General features: G+C 42.9%; 1 protein-coding gene across 2 annotated transcripts in view; it reads left to right on the forward strand.

Moving 5' to 3' along the window:
• Positions 1 to 24,316, forward strand: part of PDE4B (phosphodiesterase 4B) — a 455,114-nt gene that overhangs the window by 348,980 nt on the left and 81,818 nt on the right. For both annotated transcript variants that reach the window (XM_044238396.1, XM_044238397.1), the window contains one exon: positions 2,930 to 2,982. In XM_044238396.1, coding sequence (XP_044094331.1) covers positions 2,930 to 2,982 — 53 coding nt within the window. The remainder of the gene's footprint in view (positions 1 to 2,929; positions 2,983 to 24,316) is intronic.

Consider the following 24,316-nt stretch of genomic DNA (forward strand, 5'->3'; position numbering starts at 1 on the left):
CACAGATTAAGGGCTCAGTCCTGCAAGACTCTCCCCACTTCAGCCACCAGGTGCGAGTCCAGTTTGTTACCAGTGCTTGTGACCCACTGACTGTAGATCAGAGGCTCCCATGACCCACGCCCCACTCCACCCCCCCCCCCGTCCTAGGTTTTATTAATTTCCTAGAGTGGCTCACAGAACTCAGAAATATTTTACTAACTAGAATACTGGTTTATTACAAAAGGATATAATTAATTCAGTAACAGCCAAATGGAAGAGATGCAGTCTCCTGGCATTCACTGTCCTGGAGACACTCCAAACCCAGTCCTTTTGGGGTTTTATAGAGGCTTTGTTCCATAGTCGTGATTGATCAAATCATTGGCCACTGATGACCGAACTCAATCTCCAGCTCCTGTTGTCTCTCCAGAGGCCTGAGGTGGGGCTGAAAATGCCAGCCCTCTAGTCAGGTGGCTGGTTCCCCTGGCAGTCAGCCCCCATCTTTAGATTACCTAGAGGCTTTCCATAAATCTCATTAGCATAGTAAAGGACACTTTTTATAACTCTCTTCAACTTTCCAAGAGTTTGAGGACCTCTGTGGTAGGAATGAAGACAGAGATCAAATATACATTTCTTCTTCTAAATCACAAAATCACAGAAAGGTAGGTGATACTGACATGTGTGGATTTGCAGGGGGAGAGCTGCCCTTCCAGAGGAATAGTCTGAGTGGTATCAGGAGAGGGATAGCACATGTTCACAGAAACATAAGTGATCAAGTTTGGCCTAGGCAAATATGAGTTGGTCCGTCCTTCCTTCCATTCATCCATCCATCCTTCCTTCTTTCCTTCCTTCCTTCCTTCCTTCCTTCCTTCCTTCCATTCTTGCCATTCATTAAGCATTCACTGAGTTCTTGGCATATGAAGGACCATCCTGGGTCCCAGGGATCCAGTAGTAACCAAGTCGTTCCTGTCTGCATAAATTTTATATTTAAACTACGGAATTCTATATTGAACACTACTTAAGGCCTATTTTAATTACAGTTTTAAAGTGCTATTAAGGAGAAGCACAAGATACTTGAGATCAAACAGCCAGTCAATGGTTTGAGATGAAATGTCAGGAATTCCGACCGATAAGCTGGAAAAAGTATGTTGGGGCCAAAGAGCAGAGGACTTTGAATGCTAAGCTAAGGAGTTTGGAATTTAATCTCTTAACTTTTCCTGAAAAACAGCCCTCGGTATGACTGCAGGTGTTATCAGCAGATGGAATAGTGGAAAGAGAATGCACTTTGGGTTCAGGAAGACTTAGCTTTGAATCTCAGCCACGCTAGTTACAAACCCCATGTGCCTCAGCGTGTTTCTTAACCTCTTCACCTGTGCTTCGGTTTCCTTCTTCTTAAAATGAGATGATTATATTCCAGTGGAAGCTAAGAAGGACCTAGCATGATGTTTAGCAGAAAAGAAAAGTAATCGTTGGAGGGCGATTGTTCTTCCCCTGTTACACAGGATAATGTCAGGCCACGGAGGGTTTAAAGGCACTTTGCCTAGGATGACCTAGCTAGGAAATGTTCTCTAAGTGTGATCCCTGTCCGTCAGAGCCTGCAGCTATCACATGTGCTACCTAGAAGCTAGATGGCCCCTGATGGATCTGAGAAGAGAACTTGTGGCCATCGCAGTAGCGAGACCCTTTCTCCACAATATCCTTGTAGGCCATTCTCTGTCATTTAGAACATGGCTTCCTTCCTAAAACGTGGTAGTGTATCCAAATTCACAGATCTATGTGAAAAATACAGATTCCCAGATACTGCAATAGCCTCTCCGGGGATGGGGAAGGGAATCATAGTTTTAATGGCTCGCCAAGTGAGTAAGACACTCATCCATGCTTGAGAACCGCTGACTGGCCTCGCATCTCCCTCTCTCACTTGTTGCTAATATCCTATTGCTTTGTACTGGGGCAGACAGCCCTCTGTTCCAGTGGCTCTGAAAATGGGCTCCCAGACCAGCAGTATTAGTACCACCGGGCACTTTTAGAAATGCATCTTCTCAGGCTCCCCCCCCACTCACCCCCCCCCTCCCCGCCCCATGCCTGTTCTATCAAACGCCTGGGGACTGTGTCTAGCAGTGGGTGTTAGCAAAGCCTTCTAGGTGATTCTGATGATCCCAGAGTTTGAGGCCACTGCTCTAGACTATTTCGGGGAGGCCCCCCTGTAATGCACTGGGCAGCAGTTCTACAAAGCATGAAAAGATTGGTGAGAGCAGCAAAAGGGGAGGGGGTGGGGGCGAGAGGGGCGGGATTGGGAAATGAAGAAAAAAAGAAAAACAGAAACCAAAAGGTGGAGCCCAGTATTTGTGGAGCCTGCGTTTGTTTGCTTGCTTCATTGGTCTCTTGACATCAGCAGGCTCATTGCAATGTAGAATAATGCCCAGTTCCTCTGCGAAGAGACCACTCCAGAGGTTAAGGAAGCAAGATTCCTGTTCCTGTGTGACTTTTGGCAGCTGACTTCATCTCTCTGGGTCTCAGTTTCCTGAGGTGCAAAAGGGAGGTCCAGACTGATTAGTCTCTAAGGATTCCTCTGGCATGACTTTCTGCAGCGCTGCCAAAGGAATCGGGATCCACTCTGACATTCGGTGTTATTCCTTAGCAAGCGTATTGTCTGAGGGCCCCCCTGGAACAGTGAAACCTGAAACAGAGGGGCTGGTTAGGGACCTGGAGTAAATGACTTCCTTCCTGAAGAGTTGGAGCCTAGGGAAATTCCAGGCCATCTGGCTGTGAGGGGATTGCAGTCATCTACCAGTGTTATGGGAGACGGCCTTCCGGAGATAGCATTATGTCATCTGATAACTCATTATGACCTGGAAAACTCTTCAGTGATCTCGGGGTGGGGGACAGAGGTAGGGAGACGTGAAGGTGATATTCACACAAAGACTCAGGCCTTCTTTCCTCTCGGTCTCCACAGGAGGTCCCCAGCTGCTGCTAGTCAGCCACCTGTCTCCAGAGTCAACCCGCAAGGTAAGCCGCATCACATTGTGTGTCAAAATAATCCATGTGTCCATTTGTGTGGAAACTTTTTTAGGATCATTGCACTTGTTTGCATATCATGGCCCTCTAAAGTCTCCTGGTGACTATTCTCAAAGGCATAGTGGAGCTTTCCTTCATTCCACATAAAACCCAATGAAAAACAGTATTGAATAGTTTTCCGGTCATACGTGCACCTGGGCTTTCAGGCTGTGATGGATGTGTGGTAATGGGGCTTCCCAGAAGGGAGGCAGGAGGTGGAGATGTACTGATAGTGCAACTTCACCTCAGCTTGCTGAGCCCCCATAAACTCCAGGACAGCTGACTTCAAAGGCCCTGAGGGGCCCCCAGGTTGGCCTGAGCATCCCACAGGGTGTGCTAGTGGTTTTCCTCCTAGCGTCAGCTCTAGGTCCCACTTGAATCCACATCCTTTCCAGGTGTGAAACCAAAGCCTCTTCCAGGTCACAGATCATTTCCCTTGGAGGTCATCCAACTTTGTTCCTCAAGTGTGTGTGTGTGTGTGTGTGTGTGTTTTAAGAAACCCAACGTCTCATCTTTCAGCGCTGTGCATATGCTTTCCATGCAGAGTGGAGAGCTGGGCTATGCAGAAGGAACCCCTCGTAGACAGCAACCCTACTTGACATAAGATGCAACCAGTTACAAGTCCAAAATGGCATTTCCCACCTTGACTCTGTCCCCACTAGTGTGATGGTGGGCCTGAGTAAAACCACAGGAGAAACAAGTCAGATGAGCTCTGTTGAGATGGCCTAACACCAAATAGCACTGCCCCGAACACTTCTCTCTTTCCGGCTATGCTATTTCCCCTTGCTTTATCCTTAATGATCTTCCTTTCTTGCAAGTTGTGTTCTCCCCCTGGCATCACAGCCATGAGGATAACGGAAATAATATAAAAGCCCAACTCCTAAAAACAAAGGAACAAAAACTTAGGTTCCATTGGCTCATTGGCTTCAGAAGTATTTATGGTACACACTTTCAAAAATATTTTTGTTAGAAAAAAGATTGAGAACGAGACTCAAGGTGAAAGGAAGATACTAAGTAAAGGTAAGTTTGCCTCTAGAGCCCAATGATATGAAACAGAGAGAAGAAAATAGTACTCCGTCCCCAGGCTTCAAAAACCTGGTGTGCTGATGTCCTATTTCCTTTAGAAGTTTGATAAAAGGAAACAAAATAGACTGTTTGAACATATAACTGGTGTTACATAGTTGAAGATCAAAGGAGTTGGTTTTGAAACTCCTATCATTTCATCATCTTAGCTCACCAGTGAGACATCATCGCTCACATTTCTGTTAGGCAAATGTGCTAAGAAGATTTTGACATTAATTTGAATATTTAAACTGTTTTCTTTTTCTTGTAATAAATACTGACAAACATTGGGAGAATATGTGATATTTACGGCTCTATAAATTAGCTCATTAGCCGGAGATGTTGTTGGAAAGATCATTTTGTGATTATTGGCACAGTAACTACCGCTTGGCAACTAGGGATTCTTTTGCTAAATTCTTTTAAAACAATGGAGCAAAGAAATGACAATACCACTTAGGCAATTTGTTTTCGTCTGTCTTTGTGGCAAACTACAAAAATTCTGGCTTTTCATCGGGAAGGGAATGTAGCGATACCAATTATTACGTAATTATAGGTTTCAAAATCTCCTTAACGCTTAACCACAGCCAGAAAAGGAAGGAGGACACACACATCCTGTGTTTTGTTCTTATTATCAGCTTAAATAAGTCAGGCAGATTTTTCCTGGTATTTTAATATTTATCAGCATGTGACAAAGAGGTGTGTTTAAATAGAAACTTTAAAAGGGAATGAAAAGTAGCTCAGAGCAAACAGAATTGAATGCTGGAGTGCTGCTTTTAAAAGATGATTTTTCATGATAATAAGATCAGTTTTTCATCTATTATCACTAAGTTGAACCCATGCATTTCAGTTGAAATTCAAGAGAGAAGATACAAGAATTCCATGATCATTTAAACACATTTAGCAACAATCCAGTTTGGTAGGAAAGCCTGACTGACTTAGGTTGTAACTCTTCTTGGATAAAAAACAAGTATAAGAGAGAGACAGAGAGAGAAAGGGAAAAGCCAAATATTTTTTAAATGCCTTTTTTCCCATTCATCTAAATGAAGGGAAGCCAATTCATTTTAAGAGCTACTTGTCAGGGTGCCTGGGTGGCTCAGTGGGTTAAGCCGCTGCCTTCAGCTCAGGTCATGATCCCAGGGTCCTGGGATCGAGTCCCACATCGGGCTCTCTGCTCAGCGGGGAGCCTGCTTCCTCCTCTCTCTGCCTGCCTGCCTCTCTGCCTGCTTGTGATCTCTGTCTGTCAAATAAATAAATAAAATCTTTAAAAAAAAAAAAAAAAAAAAAAAAGAGCTACTTGTCAGAACCCCTGGTTAAATTGATACATTTGCTCCTACAAGTGGATCACTAACTGAAGTAATTCAGTTACAAAGGGGGAAATAAAAGCAAATTGCTTAGTTTTCAGTACCTTTATTCTCACCATTTTAACCAAGGTTACTGCTCTTTTCAGCTCTCCAGGTAAAGCACGAGTTTCCCTCCTCTGCAAAGAATCCCAATTTTTTTTTTTTTTTTTTTTAATCAGTGTAATTGCTCCTTTTTGTGTGCTATGGCAACAATCCCATTCTTAGGTTATATTGTAATTCATGGCTAATGTGTCTCCTGCTTTGCAGCACCTTGACAACAGGAGCTGTACCTTATTCATCTCTTTATCATTCAAAATTCATTGGCATAGCTATTTTCACGTAGTAGGAAGACAGTAAATCTTGATTTGACCAGAACTGCATAATGTTTGCAGAGTTTATCTGAAGAAAAATGTTCATAAATTAAATTTTAATAATGAGTAAATATTTTTATCTCTGTAGGTATGAAAAAATTTCAACTGTGGCTTTTTTGCTATGAAAAAAATAATTTACTGCACTGAAACGAAAAGAGGTTTGAAACACACTCTGTTAACAGCATATATAAATATATAATTGTGCGGTCCTGTGGGTTTTGGACAAAAAGAGTTAAATGCAAAAAGTTGGCATTTTTGCACTTTGAATAGCAAAGCCAGAGTAAAGTAATTGAGAATTTAAAATGCAGAAAGTATAACAGCATGGAAATGATATGTTCCTGCTTTAAGGAGAAAGATACAATAAATCTTCCTGGGAGTATTGAAATGCTAATGCTGTAGGGGGAACATCTCGATTTTTATCACATTTTGCCTTTTCACAAGCAGGAATTCCAGGCCTTTTCTACATGCTGCGTCAAAAAGGGAAAAAAATAGAAGAAAGAACACTCCAAAAACAAGGCAGGCTTCTATCATCTGTACACATTCAACATGGAAACTAAAAGTCATTTTTAGGATTTCAGGCCTCAAAGTATTTTCAACAGAAAAAAAAAAAAGAAAACAGATTATTGAGGGAAATCAATGTGTGTGTGTGTGTGTGTGTGTGTACACACAAGTGGGTGGGTGACTGTGTGTATGTATATACGTGTGTAGGGTAATTGCCTCACTTTCCCACCCATTCTATCCCTTGCCTTTGTATGCATTTCAATAGAGTACAGATATGTCATGGGAAGCAAGAATTTCCTAAAAAGGTAAATCATCAAGGGTTCACAGCCTTTATAAAATGACTCTTTGCTTTACAAAAGGGTGAGCGAAGTATTCCTTTTAATGGCCAACACCTCTGATTCACATAAATATGACTTGATTGATAATATATATTGTATATACAGTGTTTCAGCAGTCGAATTGTTGTCTAAGGTGGGAGAGTCTATATTAATCTTCCCATTCTAAAATTTAACAATAAACATATTGAGCAAGAACATCACCAATATAACATGTCAGATGACATAAAGAACAACTCCCAAGTCTATGGGTCACTGGAAATGACAGCAAAACCATGCCACGAAGATGATTAGAGAATTGCCTGAGGACTTCGGGATGGACTGCTGCCAGAGTCTCTCCCAGCCTGGGTCTCCAAAGCCTTGGTTTACGGTGGTTTTCAACACCAGTCCATTCGACGTTTTTCTAGAAAAGCCTGTATATGGAGAAATAAAATGTGATAACAGAGGACTTTCCAGTGTGTCTGAAATACACTGGCCTAAGTGAGAAAGAGACTCAAATGATCAGTGCTCATGGGAATCCCTTTCTTCTATTATGTGTCCAGGCCATTCTGTGGGGAGGAAATGATGCTTTTACTAGTTGATAAAACAGAAGAAGGGGCTTTCTGCTAAGAAGCCTATTTCTCAGTATGAGTTCCTCCCATATCTTGACTTGATTATGAATATCCCCTTGAAAGCTCATGGGGGTGTGCCAGATACAAGGACTGTTCGAGGAGCTGACAAGGGTCTCAGAGAGTTGTCTTGGATTCTAAGAATTTCAGAAAGTCATGACACTGACCGCGTTCTCATTCCTTGCCAGAGCTGCCAGGGCCTGGGATGAGAGATGGACTGTATGTGTTCACTAGTAAAGGGCTCTCTGAGAACCACATCGGTGGCCTGTGTCAGATGACTGGAAATGAAGCCTGGCATAAGCACGACGTTTGCTTGGTTTCTACATTAAGCAAGAGCTCTGAGGTGGGATTACAACACTTATGGACAAATACGAATAAAATCAATCCTGTTGCCAAAGGCCATGGCCATGCACAACAAAGGAGAGACTGGGGGTGGGGTGGGGGGAATAACCAAAAAAAGAAGGGTGGGGTGGTGGTAGGAGAAGAAGAAAGAACGGAAAGGAACAAGAGAAAACACTAGAAATCTCCTAGAAGTTTTTCATTAGTGTTGTAATGGTTCTGTGGCCTGAAGTATTGGGCTAGTTGTCCTAATAATTCACCTCAAGTGTTTAAGCAGGCTGCATACAAAACAATAGGGCAAATGCACGAGAAAAGTCCCAGTAATTCTGGGAATAAGTCCCCAAATGGCTGTTTTATAAGAACTGCTTTTGTCTACAATAGCCTTCTTCTGAAAGTTTACCCCAGAGCATCAACATCAAGCTATTTATATTGATCTGCAATTATTTCCTATATGTCTAAAATTAAGTGTGGATAGTTGCAAAAACATTGACAAGTCAACTAAAGTGTGAACAGTTAAAACGTTACCCTGGAGCATACACTGCCAGAAATAAAGCCCTGCTCATTAATGGCTATTCCACCAGTTCAAAATTAATTTCTAAATTTAGTGTGAATGCTGCTTCCTGTTCAGTGGACCCCAGTGAAACCTGCAGCATCTAATCTCTCACTTGCTGCCGAAAGACTTGAGTCCGTTCCGGGTTGGCTCCACTCCACGTTTTTGCGCTGCTGAGAAACACCATCCACCCACCCCCCACCCCAAAGTTGGAATCATGCATGTTAGTAAGTATTTCAGTTATGCTATTGACGTCAATGGAGTCATTAAATAGATTGCTGGCCCTCCCAGAGGCAAATCACTGCCAGGGACCTAGATACAGACACGTTTTTTACAAAGACAACCATCAGGTTTTGCTATAGCTGTAAGCCAGAGAAAGGGAAAAGTTTATATTGTAGCAGACCTATCTCCAAACACAGTTTATTTTTTTCTTTTGCATTCTAGTTCCGGCCTTTCTTTCTCTTTGGTTACAGTAGGCTCAGGCGATGCCCAGATATTGTTGCCTGAGTGTTTTGTGTGCGAAAGCATCTCCTGTCATTGAGACCGTGAGGGGTGGCTCCCCACTTCTGAAAACACGTCTCACCTCTAGCTCTACACAGCCCGGCTTGATGTTTATTTGGTGGCATAAATTAGCTGGGCAAACCACTATGGTCAGCCAGTAAGGCTGTGTTTGACATATAGTTCCCCAGATAAACAGTTTCTTCTGAACAAACACGCGCAGCTCTGTCCTTTCTGCCATTTCTGTCCGCTCGTGGCCGCAGCCCTTCATCTGTGAAAGAGGCTTGCAGGGTGCTGCGGCACCGGAGCTCTGAGGCAAAAGGTGGAGGAGGAGGCTAGAAAGAAAGATGCACTTCTCTCAGCCGCCTCATCTGCGGTGCTGCCGCAGGAGGCAGAAGGCTGCCCACGTGCCTGTGTCCTCCCAAACCCCAGCTGCTGCCTACCTCAAGCCTGGTCATGCAGCTCCCAGGCATGTGGGAGAGAGCCCTGCAGGAAACAGCTGGCTCCTTCTGGGTATTTCTGACAGCTCTATTTACCTGGGCAGCCCCAGGAATTAGAGCCAAAGATTCATCTCACACCTGGACTCCTCTCCCCCGCCCCCCCTTCCAGGCTCAGAGGTAGAGAGCCATCTTGAGCAGACAGCTTTCTTCAGATCTGGTCATCTGAACCCGCCATGTTGGTTTCTGCTCTCATCTCCCTTTCTAAACTGCGCTGCCCTACTCCCGCACTGCCCCATTTGCTTATCAGTTTGTGTGTGTGTGTGTGTGTGTGTGTGTGTGTGTGTACGCATTTTATGTATATGTTTGTTTTTCTTTTTTTAGTTAGTATGCACTTAATACCAGACATCTGACCATTGTTGCTGACCCCTTTGGGTTCATCCACCATTGCTCCTTCCCCTATATTCCTGACTTTGAGTAGTGGCTTCAGAGTCCGTCCTTTATCTCTCTCTTCACCTCCAACAGCCAATCTTTGTAGCCTTTTCTCTAATGAACCCCCTTCCTTTTCTTCCTCACCCCTTCTTCCTTAGTTCAGTGATTCATCCTCCCATGCCCAAACCATTATGTTGGTCCTCCCACTGGGTCTGTTGTCCTCAGTCCTTCCCCATTAGAACCCCCCCCACCTCCATTGTGGTACTAGAATTATTCTTCTAAAACCCAGTCGTAGTTATTTCCTTAGTTGGCTATCATCTACCTCCACCACAGGATCCCCACTTTTTACAAATCCTTTCAGAATTCTGCTTCTAATTCCTTCTTTGTTCTCATCTTTCACTCTAAGCCCCATGCACAGCTGATGGCCGAGATGCCCTGAACATACCGTCCCTTCAATATGCCAGGCTCTTCTTGCTTTTCTGCCTTTGAACATGCTGTTCCCTCTGTCTGGGCTGCCTTTTCTCAAGAATATCTCTCCCATATTCAGCTCAGGGATATTCTTACATTGTCAAGTGAACCAGCTCTTTCCGCTCACTGATTCTGAGATTCTGAGTCAGGATTCAGCTAAATACACAGCCTCAGTCCAGAGCCTGATACACAGCACCTGCTTCGTAAATGCTAATTCCTTTACTCATCCTCATTTTAAAAGTACATTTCTTATCCTTTAAGACTAAGCATATGTGCCATCTTCGGTATGTGCTCCTTGCAACTCATCCAAAATTACTCTCAATTCTTAATTATCTCCAAATCTCAATTATTGCACTTGCCATATTATGCTGTACTTATTTATTTAATTCTATTCCCTTTTAAACTAAGACTGCCTCAAATTCAAATACTATTTTTTTAACATCCCCAATTTATAAATCATGACCTAGAATATAGTAGATGCTCAATAAATATTTATGGACTGAACAAATACAAATGAGTGTATACCCATGCCTGAATCAGAAAGGATTAGAGATTTTATAGTTGGCTGGTCTAAATATCTTCTAACTCTCAGTCGTGTATACAGTGCTGACATACCTGGCTAATCTTGAAGACACGTAACTTTTTTTCACTTGAAGTAAGCTCTTTATCATCCATTACTTCAGGTGGTATTAAAATAAATACAGTAAAAAGAAATACTAAATGTGACTAACTTATTACTCTGTATTATCGCTTAGTGCCTAGTACAGTGCCTGACACAAAGTAGTATATTGAATTAAATTGAACTGGGAATCCCTGGGCCAATACCTTAGACAAGTTACTTCTCAGAAACTCAGCTTTGTTTTGTCTAGAAAGTAGGTGTTTTGATATTCTATCGTGTAAGATTGCTGGGAGGGTTGAATAAGAAAAGCTATCTATGCATATAGTTGTTAAAAGTAAAGACTCTGGAGCCAGACTGCCCCTTTCCACTCCCAGCTCCATTAGTATGGGACAAATTGCTTAACCTCTCATGTCCCAATCTCCTCATCTCCAAAATTGGGGTGGACATTTTACATACCTCATATATTGGTTGTAAGGGTTAACTGTGTAAACATACAAAAAGCACTTAGAATAGTTCCTGACACTTAGAAAAGTGTCAGTATTAGTATCATGCTATTAATCATCCTATGCAAAATGTTTCCCATAGCTCCCAGCACATGTGTGTGGTCACAGCAGGTGGTCAGTGTGTGAAAGCTAAGAGCCCAGGCCTGCTGGCAGAAGTTGGGAACCAAAACAGAAAGTCCTGTTCGGATCTGTCTACAATGTTCTGATCTACTTCCCTTCTGTAAGAATACAATCTAGAAGACAAGCTGTCTTTGGAGTTTAAGATTTGTTTCCCCTGAAACTGTACAAATCTGATTATGTGGAAAGACATGTGGAGGTAAAGGTATGATACCATACAAGCGTGGCTCTTTCTCTTAAAGACAGATTGCAGAAAATGCTCAGGGTAGACTCTGATAAACTGGATGGTAGTTAACTGAGAGCTTTCTCTTGCCGAAGCGTGAGAGGACTTCACTTAATAGGATAGAGTAATTGCAGCTCTGCCACTCATTACAGTTGTGATTAAATACAGTGTTCGGGGCTTGGTACATACCTGCACAGACATGGGCTTTTCAACTCGGGAAGCTCAGCAGAGATGAACAGTGGGAGCTGACACAGAGCTTCCCTTTGGAGAGAAGACAAAGCCCACCAGCAGAGTCCAGCTTAGGGGAGGGCTTTGATGTCTTTTGCTGTCTCTCCATTACTTCTGAGAATGGGAAGAGGCCCCCTTTTACCCATCTGCCTCTTTCTCTTCCCTTTATTCGCTGAGAGGGAGGGAGAAAAGAAGGTCAGGGTCGGCCTAGAGAAAGAACGAACATGGATGTTGGGAAATGGAGGAGGAAGGAAGAGAACCTTTTAAGTTCCCTGTTTTCTCCTGCCTGCATCCCCAAAACCACATGATCCTGGGGGGCAGGGTGAATTCTGCTTGCTTGCTTCTGATCAGCTCCTGGCCAGCACTCCCTGGAGTTGCCTTTCGAGCTGTTCTCGGAAGCCAGGAGCATTTCAGGGAACCGTTTTTCACCCGAGAGAAGAGAAACAAAGCAGGGACTGTCCCCTTGAAATAGAGAACGGGCAACAGGACTCACTGGATCTTTTTCTTCATTTATTGTCTTGACTTACTCCCAGCCAGAGCTGTTGACAAGTACCCAACGTCACGCCTCAGAGTTTTGTATACTTTCCTACCTCCTCTGTGGCTGTGTCCATGGCGTGAGGTGGGGCCACGGCAATGATCCAGCCGGTTTCATCTGTGGAGGCAGTAACGCAGTCTGTGCCCCCCCCCTCACTTGTGCTTTGACTTCACATTTCGGGGATATAGTCTGGCTAGTGCTGCTTGCCTAGCGAAGCATAGGATTTTGAAAGCCCACCTGCCTGCCTCTGGGTGCAGGTGAGGAGAGGACCTAGCAGTTACTCAACTCCTGATATGTGCCAGGCACGGGGCTAGGCCCTCTGCATGCCCTCACATAGTTCTCAACGCTGATCTGTCCCACAGGTTGTTGTCCTGATTTCACAGATTTCGAAAAAGAGGCTCAGGGAACACATGGGGTCTACTCAAGACCACATAGTCAGTGACAAAGTCAGAACTGAAACCTAGGTCTGCATTTCTTGAAAACACATGCTCTTTCCTCTAGTCTAGACCACACTGTCCCTGCCCCACCCCCATCGTAAACCTCGGAAGTTTTAACTGACAGAAAGGGGGATGGTGAACATTTCACAACAGGAGAGCAAGCAAACATACTGAATTACCTACAGCCTTAGTAATTACTGTATAATTTCCGGTGAATTCCTTAGTCATCTAGCCATTTTATTGCAAGTGATAAAAATGTGTAAATCTTAAAAGAAATGGCTATTACATGTCCATGTCCATCAATGTTTATTAGATGCTTACTGTATATGAGACACTGTTAGACAGTGGAGGTATACTAGTGAAGAGAAAGAATTTAGAGCCTGACCTCGTGGACCTTATAGCTCAGGAAATATTAAGAAAATAAATACATAAATACATGATTACACACTTGATCATTATAATGAAGAAAAGTACAGAATACTATAACATTGACTCACCTGTAAAAATGGGAATAATGCTAGTACTTACTATTAGGATTGTTGTAATATTTAAGTAAGCTGTTAGACATAAAGCATTTAGGATACTGCCTGCCATCTAGTATTATTTAGCATTTGCTCTAATTATTATTATCTTTAGTTATTATTGAGATTAATGTAGATTAGGGGACAGGAAAGGCCTTTGTAAATGACCTTGAGTTTGCGACCTAAACACTGAGTAGGAGCTGGGAGGGTAGAGATGTTAAGTAACACCTTCCAGGTGCTCCAGCCTGAGATCAGGATCAATAGGATGGCAGTGAAGAACAAGGCCAAGGAGGCTGAGAAAGGCCAGGTTGAGCAGGGCATTTGTAGGCCATGGGTGAAACGTGCAAATTTTAGTCTTTGGGGGTTAAAGAACATGGGAAGCCACTGAGGTATTTTGAGAAGATTGACCTGATCTGATTTGAATTTCTACTTCTCCCTGAGCTTTCAGTCGAGCTGCTGGACCCGCCTTTGGGCTCCTGGGGTCAGGGACAGGGACTTGTGCTTTCTCTCATGCAACCTCAGCGCCTGCCCTTTCCATCCACCTTTGTGGCTAAGCAGACAAGCTCTGGATCCGCACTGGCTGAGTTTAGTCCTGGTTGTATCTTTCTTTCTGTAGGACTAAAGGCAAGTAATTCCATGCCTCTGGACTTTCGTTTCCTCCTTTGTAGAATGAGGATAACAATAGGACCTTCCGCAGAGAATCCTTGTGAGAACTAGCTTAATGTGCGCAAAGGGTTTAGCACCATGACACACAAAGAAAGCGCTAAATCAATGTTAATAATTTTAATGTATTATAACTGCCTGTTTTTCTCAATTACTTATACCTCTAGACTGTGTGCCTAGCACAGGGCAGATGCTCAAAAAGTATTTATTGAAAAACCTCACTGAGGGGTGCCTGGGTGCCTCAGTCAGTTAAGCGTCTGCCTTGGGTTCATTCAGGTCATCATCCCAGGGTCCCCAGATAGAGCCCCACGTCATTGTTGGTCTCCCTGCTCAGTGGGAAGTCTGCTTTTCTCTTTCCCTCTGTCCCTCCCCCACTTGTATTCTCTCTGTCTCTCTATCTCAAATAAATAAAATCTTTAAAAAAAAAATCATTGAAAAGAACGAACAGTGAAAGACAAGTAGTGAAATGGATTGTAAATAAAAGGAGAAAAAGATTGCTGACCTACTCATGGAAAGATGGACATCCTTAAGTCAGGGGTAGATTCTGATGAGGGGAAATTGGCTTTTGGGGACAGAGAAACTGAATGACTTTGTAGCTGCCTGGTTGCTCCAGCTTTGGGGAACTTGAAACAATGTCCATGAGACAAAAATATGTTTCAAGATCTGTGTTGCCAATCTGGATTGCCATCTGCACAAAAAGAAAATTGGGCTCCTTCAAGAATCGCTGCATGCCCTGGGGCTACCTGACTGTCTGGAAGGCGAAGGTGAAACCTCCAGAGTTCTCCATTCTCTGACTTTGGAGGACAGTCCCACCTCCAAAGAGCAGAGCACTGTGACTTCCTGTTCAACCCCACATTGCCCACAGAGGCTCAGTTCTGTGAAGTAAACCCACTCCTTCAGTGTGATGCGTAAGCCTGGCTTTGTGTAGTAGGAGTCTTGGGCAGTCAGTGGCGACTAACTGTTCTTCCTCTCCGTGCAGAGGACCTGCCCTGACAATGAGTCCCTCAGCTCTTGCCTATGCCAGCTCTGTGCCATGTTAGGCATGCATGCTGGCTGATTACCTTTTTTTTTTTTTTTTAATCCCAGGGGAAAATAAGGGCTCTTCAAAAGTTTTTTTAGTCAACACAATAGACCTCTGTCCTCACTGACCTGTTTTCCTATTATTTCTTCCCCTCTTATTTAAGGCAAATTTAACCAGTCTGTCTCTCTTTACATGCAGATCATTTCTAGGCTGCCCTCTGATTTGCTGTTTTCTCCATGCCCTGCATACTGCCAACCCACCTTTCCTCCAGGCCTCTTAATCTGACTCAAAGACTTACCTATGGAAAGCCTCCTACGATTAGTCTTGCTTATGGCCCACTCTTTATATATGGTCTTAGAGTATACATGTCCTGCCTTGATTTTTTTTAAAACATAATTGTTCTTTATGCCATTGGCATTGTTCATCCATTTGGGTTTTTGTGTGTTCCATAAACAAGAGATTTTTATTATGTCCTGCTACCATGTAGGGGGGAAGGGAAGTGCTAACTTGAATAAGACTCAGAAACTGATCTTGAGTTTGCATCATCTGGAAATAAAAGTGTAGAGTAAAAGCTACCTGAAGATGTAGACCGTATCAGTCAGGATTCTCCAAAGAAACAACCAGTGTGAGAATACATATATACATATATTTATGATTTACTTTAAGGATTTGGCTCATGGGATTGTGGGGACTGGCAAGTTTGAATTTCTGGAAACTCAGGCAGGAGTTAATGCTGCAGTGTTGAGGCAGAATCTGTTCCCTTCCAAGAAACTTATTTTTGCTCATAGACCTTCAACTGATGGGTGAGGCCCACCAATAACATCTAAAGTAATCTCTTTTACTTAAGATCCATTGATTATCTACAAAATATCGTCACAACACCTAGATCGATAGTGATTAAATAGCCAGGTACTATTACCTAGCCAAGTTGACACATATATCATCAAAACGACCAGCCAACAAATAAATAAGCCTGTCCTGGGTATCAGACAAGAATTATGCCCAGCTCTACACAAATAAAATATATATATATATATAAGACCCAGGAGAATAAAAATCTTTATATACCTTCTGACTAATGGAAACTTTACTCCAAAACATGGTAAAATAGCCATTCTTCCCAGCTCACAGAATTGTTTTGAAAAGCATGTGATGGTTTAAAAGACCACAAGGGAAACATGTTTGTATTTTGAACACCCCAACAGTCCCTAGCAGTGGTGACACACCTACTAAATGTTGGTGACACCACAGAGGCCCCAAATTCTCACCATTGTCTCTACTGAGCAGCTGTGAGAGAAAAGAGAATCTTGGATTTCAGCTCTACAAGAATGCCAGTCATTCTGGGCCCTTTGTCTGAAGACCACAACTTATTACTGCAAACTCAGTGGGGGAAAATACCTCAAAAAGAGGTTAATTTGGCCAGATATATCTTGGAGTGTGGCAAGCATCCTCTTTATATACAGTACTTGTTTACCCAGAAGGGGTTCTGGAACATTCATATCCTCTTGAGAAAATTTGATGTCAGCCCCATTCTCTAGGTCATCCATGAGACCCTTTCTTTCTCAGGCATGGACTCCAAAACCTCCTCACACCAGTGCTCTCTCTGCATCTTGTGTTCCTGCCACTAAGAATGCACACATCCTAGGTGACGCCTCTAGCCCCTTTCCAGAGCACATAGCCTCATGTTCACCACAGCGCCCAGCTTCTGCCCTCACCTCAGCCGTCTGCATCTCGGGGGGCTCTCTGAGTACTTTAACCGTGAGCCAGGTGGCTCCCATAACCACCTCTATCTGGAACACCTCAGACCTAGGATCCTGCCTTCAGGGTGCAGTTTCCTCCTCACCTCATTTACATTTTGAAAAAAGAGCAGCTCTCAACAAATTACTAAACTGAACCTACTATGGCTGCTTTCTGGTGTTCAAGCAATTGACATCTCTGCTGGTTCCTTTTCCCCAAGTCCTGACTTTTCTCCTGGTCTTGAGTCAGTGGTTTTACTCAAGTTGTAGAAACACTTATCTTTACCTCCTCTTTTTCTGCATCAATGGAATGTGCTCCTTCTACTTCATTTTCTGATTTTGTTGGTGGCATTACTTACTACCTCCTACTCCTCTGGTTTCTGTGCAGGAGAATCCCTCTGATTTTTAGCAGGGGACAGTGTTGGGGAAATATTCCCTTTTCACCATTTGTGTCACCAGGGTGAAGCACAAAGGCAGGTTATGCTGAGTAGAATTTGTAGCAGAGACAATTTTTGGCTCAGTGAACCCTTTAGCCGACTAGAGATTTGGCAGAAAACAGAATGTGTTTCCCTTGGAGGTGGTTCATTTTGTGTGCCCTGCTGGAAGAGCACATCTAAATAGATGTAGAAAGTTTAACATGAGATTCTCTTATTCAGAAGAAGGGCAGACTCAGCCAATTCCAAGATTTTCCCTGCATTATGAGGTGATGTGATGGAACAGCAGTTGGACAAAATTTTTCAGTGCTACACTAGCCACAGAGTGTTTTCTTTGTTTCCAAAGAATCCACTCTAGCGGGCGTTGGTGGTATAGTGGTGAGCATAGCTGCCTTCCAAAGAATCCACTCTAAAACATTTGGTTCAGCTACAAAACACGGTGAGAAGTGTTACCATAGTATTAAACCCCTGCTAAGTGTAAGATTTGCTATTGGGAACTACAATGAGATCTTTTCCTCATCATCCACCCTTTATGAAGTCATTATTATCTCACTTTCTTTAACCATTGAAACTGTGCCCCTGTGAGGGCAGCTTCTAATATGAAGACACTCAGCTAGTAAGTGAAAGAGCTAAGACTTGAGCCCTGGCTCTTTGGCTCCAAAGGTACTTGGCACTAGTCCTCTGTGCTGTTAGGTATGTAAAGTGCTGTGGGCGATGCCCACACAGGTATCTGTCTTCAAGGTATATCCACCCTTGAGGGGATGTTTACTCCTGTTGCTCCACTCATACTCAGTGTTCTCTGGACAGTACCCTTCTTTTCCTGTGCTACATTTAACCTGCTCTTTTCTCCAGATTCTAGAACTATAGAGAATTTAAAAAGAAAATGTATTTCACGCCCTTCAAGGAAAGAACTGAGCTGGCAGGGAGGTGATAGTGTCTTTCTCTCTTCCAGGAGTAAGTCCCTTTCACTGAAAGGTATTTTTGGTATTGAGTAGGACATCCCAACAGGGGAAGAAGGCAAGGGAGTATTTTTAGGATATAGCAGAGCAGGGGGAGACTTAACTCCAGAGCATTACTCACTGCTTAGAAGATGTCCCCAGCCTCTGACATCACAAGGAGAGAGAGATTTCAGATCTGTAGTGAAACTGGGGTGTGCCTCTCTTGAACACAAGGAGGCAGCTGTCCAATTCCAGACTGGCTCTGGAAAGTCCCATTTTGAATAATTTGCTTCTGGTGGTGTTTTGTTCAACTTCTTTACCTCAAGTGAAACTCTGTGACTTAAATGAAAGAGCACTGAGCTGGAACTCAGGAAACTAAATTTTAGTACCAGTACCAGCCAGGTGTGTGACCTGAGGTAAATCTTTTAACCTCAGACTTAGTCATCTTAATTTTCAATTAGTTTTGAGTCTTTGAGGGTAGAGTCCAATCTTACAGAGCCTTCAAATTTCCAAAATGGCTTTTGGCCCAGAAATGGTAGTGTGTGGGTGTTGGGGTGGATAATTTTTTTTTTTTTTTCCCAGAGAAGAAATAGCCCCGAAGCTAGTTACTGGTGAATCTGGAGTTCAAGCCCAGGTCTCTGGTCTGGCTCCCAAACCTGGGCTTCTTCCACCCCTTGCAACCCTGACATTAGACCATATTATTGTTGCGTAACACAGTGTATCTGTATTCTTTTCCTAATCCCTGTTGGCCTTGTGGTTGGCACAGTTTAATAGCAAATGGTCATTGAGTGGTTATGAGTGCTGGGGAAACAGAAATGGAGAGAACGTGGCCTCTCACCTAAGCTTAGAAGCATTCTCATGGGGAGTTTCTGGAGCCAGACTGCCTGGGTCCCAGTTCTACCGCTTATTACACTAATTACTTCTGAAAACATCTGTAAACCTCAGATTCTTCATCCTCATCTTCTCATCTTTAATACTTTCCTCTTAGAGTTATGGAAATTAAATGAGTTATTTCATATAAAACACTTGAAATGGTGCCAGTCATAGAACAATGACTGACTGGATGAATACATAGTTGTTGATTCTGTTACAACTATATATATTGGCTATCTCCCTTGTGCTAGGAGTCTTAGAATGTTGCAACAGGGTCTTGTTCATTGCATTTAATAAATGTTCATTGGATCCAATTATTTAGCAGCTATTTACAATGCGGGTACTATGTGCAAAGCCTCTGCTAGATCCATCTTAGAATCTGACAACCTACTTAGGAAAAAGGAAAAGTCACTGTGTTTTAGAGCTTACATAATTTGCAGAATTTTTCTCTTTAAATATTCCTTTTTTTTTTTTTTTGTGGCCCTTGTTTAGAAAGAGTTAAAGGAAGGAACTGGGAAGAAAATATTCTACATATATACTTACTGATATACTCAGATTTGGAGGAAGTGGAATTAACAATAGGCCAATGGGAAGATTAGAATTCTTTTTTAAAGAAAAAACCTCTTATAGAACTCTGATGTCAGGCAAGAGAGTTCTACCTACTTTTAGTGAGTTATCTATGTCAGACAGAGAGAGCAGCTCTTTCTGTCATTTACTAACCCTCTCATTCATTTATTCAGCATTGAGTGAATATTCACCATTACTTATTATGTGAATAAGGTGTTGTGCTGGGCAGTAGTTACACAGAAATGAATAAGACACAGTTTCTTCTCTGGAGGAGCTCAAAGTCTTGAGGGACAGACAAATTTAAATGGATATACAATACAGTGTGCGAAGAAGTTGCCTAAAGCACAAATAAAGTGCTCTAGATACACAGAGGAAGATGGGTAGTGAGGAACAGGATTCAACCCTAGGTACTCTGTAACTAGTAACACTGTGTTGCTATACCTGGGAATTTTACAAATGATTTTTGTTGCATTCTTAAAAATTACTACTTCTCATAGCTAGGTCATTCATTACACAGCTGAGTATTTATTTTTTTCTTTTTTTTCCCCCAGTCATTTCAGCTCAAGTCAGTGTGTTCATGAGTATCTGTTATATAACTAAGCGCATTAGGAAAATACAAGTTAATTTTAATCAGAGTCACCAGGATGAGGAAGTAAGAAAGTATAGGAGGTATGACTTGAACTTTGCCTTAAAAGTTGGGTAAGACTTCATAAGGTAAAAGTGAGAAATATTATTCAAGAACTCAGGTCATGCTCCAACAAGGATATTGTGGCCCAAAGAGTATTGTCTGAGTTTTTGGAATGAAAGTCATCCTGGGGGATTCGTGAAAGGAGGATAGGGTAGAGGTGTGCAGTGGGAAAGTAGGCAGGAAAGATCAGTGGGAAAATAGGAGGAGGCTTTGTATACATAGCACACAAATCGAGATTTTATTTCTTGTGCAGTGAGGCGCCCGCGGTATTTGTTCTACAGGGAACTGAATTAGCAGAGCTGTGTTCCCCAGGATGCTTAGTGTGGTATTGGCTGTGATAGCAGGAGACGATGCCAGGCTTGGAGTCAGAAAACAGGAGAGAGAATTCTAGTTTGTCCATCGATTAGCTGTGTGGTCTAGAGTAAGTTGGTAACCCTCTCTGAGCTTTATTTTAACCTCCTAATCTACACAGTAAACCAGTGGAAACATCCCTCAAAAACGTAGCAGCAACAACCACAAGAGCAACTTTCATTGATCAGTATTCCCCGTGGCTTTGGGTGAGGCCATTTCTATGTAATGTTTAAGCGTCGGACAATTCCGTGAGTTAAGATGTCAAATATAAGTGTACTGTATGGCCCACCACTTCCACTCCTTGGTGTCTACACAAGAAAACCAAAGACATATATCCAACACAAAGTCCTAAATGCAAGTCTTGTTAGCAACATTATTTATAATAACCAAGGAGTGGAAACAGCCTGATTAGGTCTACTGCCCAGTAAGCGGATAGACAAAAGAAACTATATTCAGCGAATGAAATACTATTCAGCAGTGAAAAGGAACAGACTGAGGAGACCTGCTATATATGATATGGCTGATATTCTTCTCAGGGAAAGAAGCCAGATATGAGATACCGTATATGTTATGATGCCATCAATTGTGTTTTATTTACATGAAATACTATCCAGAAAAAGCAAAGAGATAAAGACAAAAAGTGGGGAAGGAGCAGGAGGCAGGATTGATCGTAAAGGTGCACGAGGAGTGATAAAAATGTTCTAAAGCTGATTTGTGATGATGGTTGCACGACTTAGTAAATCTATTAAAAATATTGAATTCTTCACTTGAAAAAATAAAGTGTATTTATGTAAAAGAAGCCTCAATAAAGTTATTTTTAAGACAAAAATAACTCTGTGACATGGGTTCTGTTCTTATTCATACTTTACAGACGAAGATATTGACTTTTCCAAAATCTCCATTAAAAAGTAGTGGAGGGGCACCTGGGTGGTTCAGTTGGTTAAGCATCTTACTCTTATTGCAGCTCAGATCATGATCTCAGGGTTGTGAGATCCTGTCGGGCTCTGTGCTAGGCATGGAGCAGATTCTCCCTCTCTCCCTCTCCTTGTGCCCCTCTCTCCACCACACATGCTGTCTCTCCCTTCTCTCTTTCTCAAAAAAAAAAAAAAAAAAAAGTGGAGCAATGGGTATGTTAACTAAGCTTACTGTGGTAATCATTTCACAATATATCCATGTATCAAATCATCACGTTGTATACCTTTAACTTACACAAGGTTATAGGTCAATTATAGCTCAATAAAGCTCGGTGGGGGGGGGGATAGTAGAGCTAGGATTGAAAATTCTTCCTGCCTGATTTTGAGCCCATGGCCTTGGCTACTGTCCACACTGTCCCCTTCCTTATGTTACAAAGTGGTTGTGACAAGGGGCGCCTGGGTGGCTCAGTCATTAAGCGTCTGCCTTCAGTTTAGGTCATGATCTCACGGTCTGGGATGGAGCCCCAAATCGGGATCCGTGCTCAGTGGGAAGCTTGCTTCTCCCTCTCCCACTCCCCCTGCTTGTGTTCCTGTTCTTGCTTTCTCTCTCTGTCAAATAAATAAAATCAAAAAAAAAGTCAAAACAAACAACAACAACAACAAAAATGAAGTGGTTGTGACAAATAAATTAAGCAAAGGATATATATATGATCACAGTATGCACAGAGTGGACATGTGATGGACTCTCAGTAAATCTTAGCTGATACTGATTTTGGCAGCTGTTGGCCAGATGGTTTGAGTCAGAGTAAAAGCTACACAGCAGTCCAGGCAGGAGGCACCAGGATCATGCACAGGCAGCACACTGTCAGGAAGAGAGAACAGAAGAGGTAGAGAAGGAAGCCCGGCTAGAGTTATGCTCTCAGTCTTCACATTTGAACTTCTCCAAACAACCATGTGGGACACTTGGCTCTATTATGAGAGAAGACAAAGAACAGAAGTCTTTCTTTCCCTCAGCAAAGAGCTGACACACGTTCCCATGATAAATTTTGTAATTCAGGATGTAAAACCAAATCCAACAACCCAACCCAGCCAGGAGGTTAAATAAATAAGTGTTAAATAAATAAACGTAGGGTTTTGTTTTTGTTGTTTTTTTTTTTCTCCCCTGCCCATGAGTTTCCACGGAAGATGCCACGTGCTTCTGTGACTTGACGTCTACTCCTCAGTTTTCTCTCTGTGTCATTTTGGGGCAGCAGCCTACACAGGGTTATGAATTGAAACTTTGAGGAGTTGAGATTTTTTGTGTGTGTTTTCTTTTCCGTTTGCCCATCGTGAGCTCCCTCGTTAGTGGTAATTTGGAATCACAGGTGAGCCATCGCTCTTGACGTCTCATCGTTTATTCTGAAATGCCAGTAAAGCTCATAAGGCAGAAACATAGCCTACAGCCTTGGCACATGCAGGACTAGGTGACTTAATGGGGTTTTTCCGGAGTTACTTTCTATGACTGATACTTTGTAACTCAGCAGTGCCTGCCCCATGGTGAAACTTTATTATTAATAAATCTACTTTTCTCCAAAACAAACAAGGCAGTATGGCAAACAGCAGTGTTTGCTCTGTATACATCTGGGTTGGGTTTTCATCATTTCCTAGGACCAAGGCCCTGGTGCTTCCCATTGCACTAGAAAAAAATGTGGGAATTCAGTTTGCCTGTTTTGGCAACGTAAACACAAGAGCATTTGTGGTCACAGAGGCAGGACTCCTGGTTCCAGAGGGCTTGGTGGCAGTGGATGGGGGCTGTGAGGTTCCCCTCCCTCCCTAGGGAGGACAGTATTGAATCTGGAAGTGCAGAGGACCTAGGCCATGTGGTGAGGAGAAAATTCAGAACACCTCCAGGTTTTATTGCATTCACTCTTCGAGTGACAGTCCCCAGAGAGCCAGGAAAACCTAGTGTAGGTCTGCCATAGTAATTAAGTGTCTAAGTTTGAAGAAGCTTGAAGAAATCTTACACATAGCAAAACCGAAGACTGCCAGCTTTGTTCCCTGTTGTAAGGACTCAGCCAGTCACAACTCATTCAAGATGCCTTTATTGGACTGTGTGTGTGCAGCACAGTCCCAGACACTGGGAGCAATATTAGGTTAGAGTCCTCATCCTCAAGGCGACTGCAGTGAGCGAGGATGGAGATGATACTTAAATGTGAAACATTTAAGCATTTAAATAACACTAAGTGATGAGTGTTGCCCTCCTCCTTAGGGAAGCTTTTCAGAGCTGTCCCAGCTCCATGACCTGTTCTTTGAAGGGTCCTCTTCAGACCCAAAAATTTTTTAAAAAATATTTTATTTATTTATTTGACAGAGGGAGAGATCACAAGTAGGCAGAGGGGCAGGCAGGCGGGCGGTGGGGGGAGAGGAAAGCAGGCTTCCCGCTGAGCAGGCTTCCCGCTGAGAGGAGTCTGATGCGGGGCTTGATCCCAGGACCCTGAGATCATGACCTGAGCTGAAGGCAGAGGCTTCACCCACTGAGCCACCCAGGTGCCCCGGACCCAACAATTTCACCGAATTCTATAAGGATAGAGTCATGGAAAGGTCACAAGTCTTGGATTTAAGGGTTGAGAAGGGTTTCTTAGAAGTGTTCTAAGGATTCTAAGAAACCTTCTTAACCCTTAAATCTAAATCCCACACCGTCCACATATCAGCTGTATTATAAACTCCTGAGGACAAGTCTCTTCAGATATCATGTATCTTTTTTTTTTTTTTTAAGATTTTATTTATTCATTTGACAAAGATCACAAGTAGGCAGAGAGGCAGGCAGAGAGAGAGGAGGAAGCAGGCTCCCTGCCGAGCAAAGAACTGGATTCTGGGCTCCATCCCACGCCTCTGGGATCACAACCTGAGCCAAAGGCAGAGGCTTTAACCCACTGAGCTATCCAGGCCAGGCACCCCAGATATCATATATCTTTGATACACATATGTGAACTTTGCA

The sequence above is a fragment of the Neovison vison genome, chromosome 2 (genome assembly GCF_020171115.1).
Source record: "Neovison vison isolate M4711 chromosome 2, ASM_NN_V1, whole genome shotgun sequence".
NCBI classification, from domain to species: Eukaryota; Metazoa; Chordata; class Mammalia; order Carnivora; family Mustelidae; genus Neogale; species Neogale vison.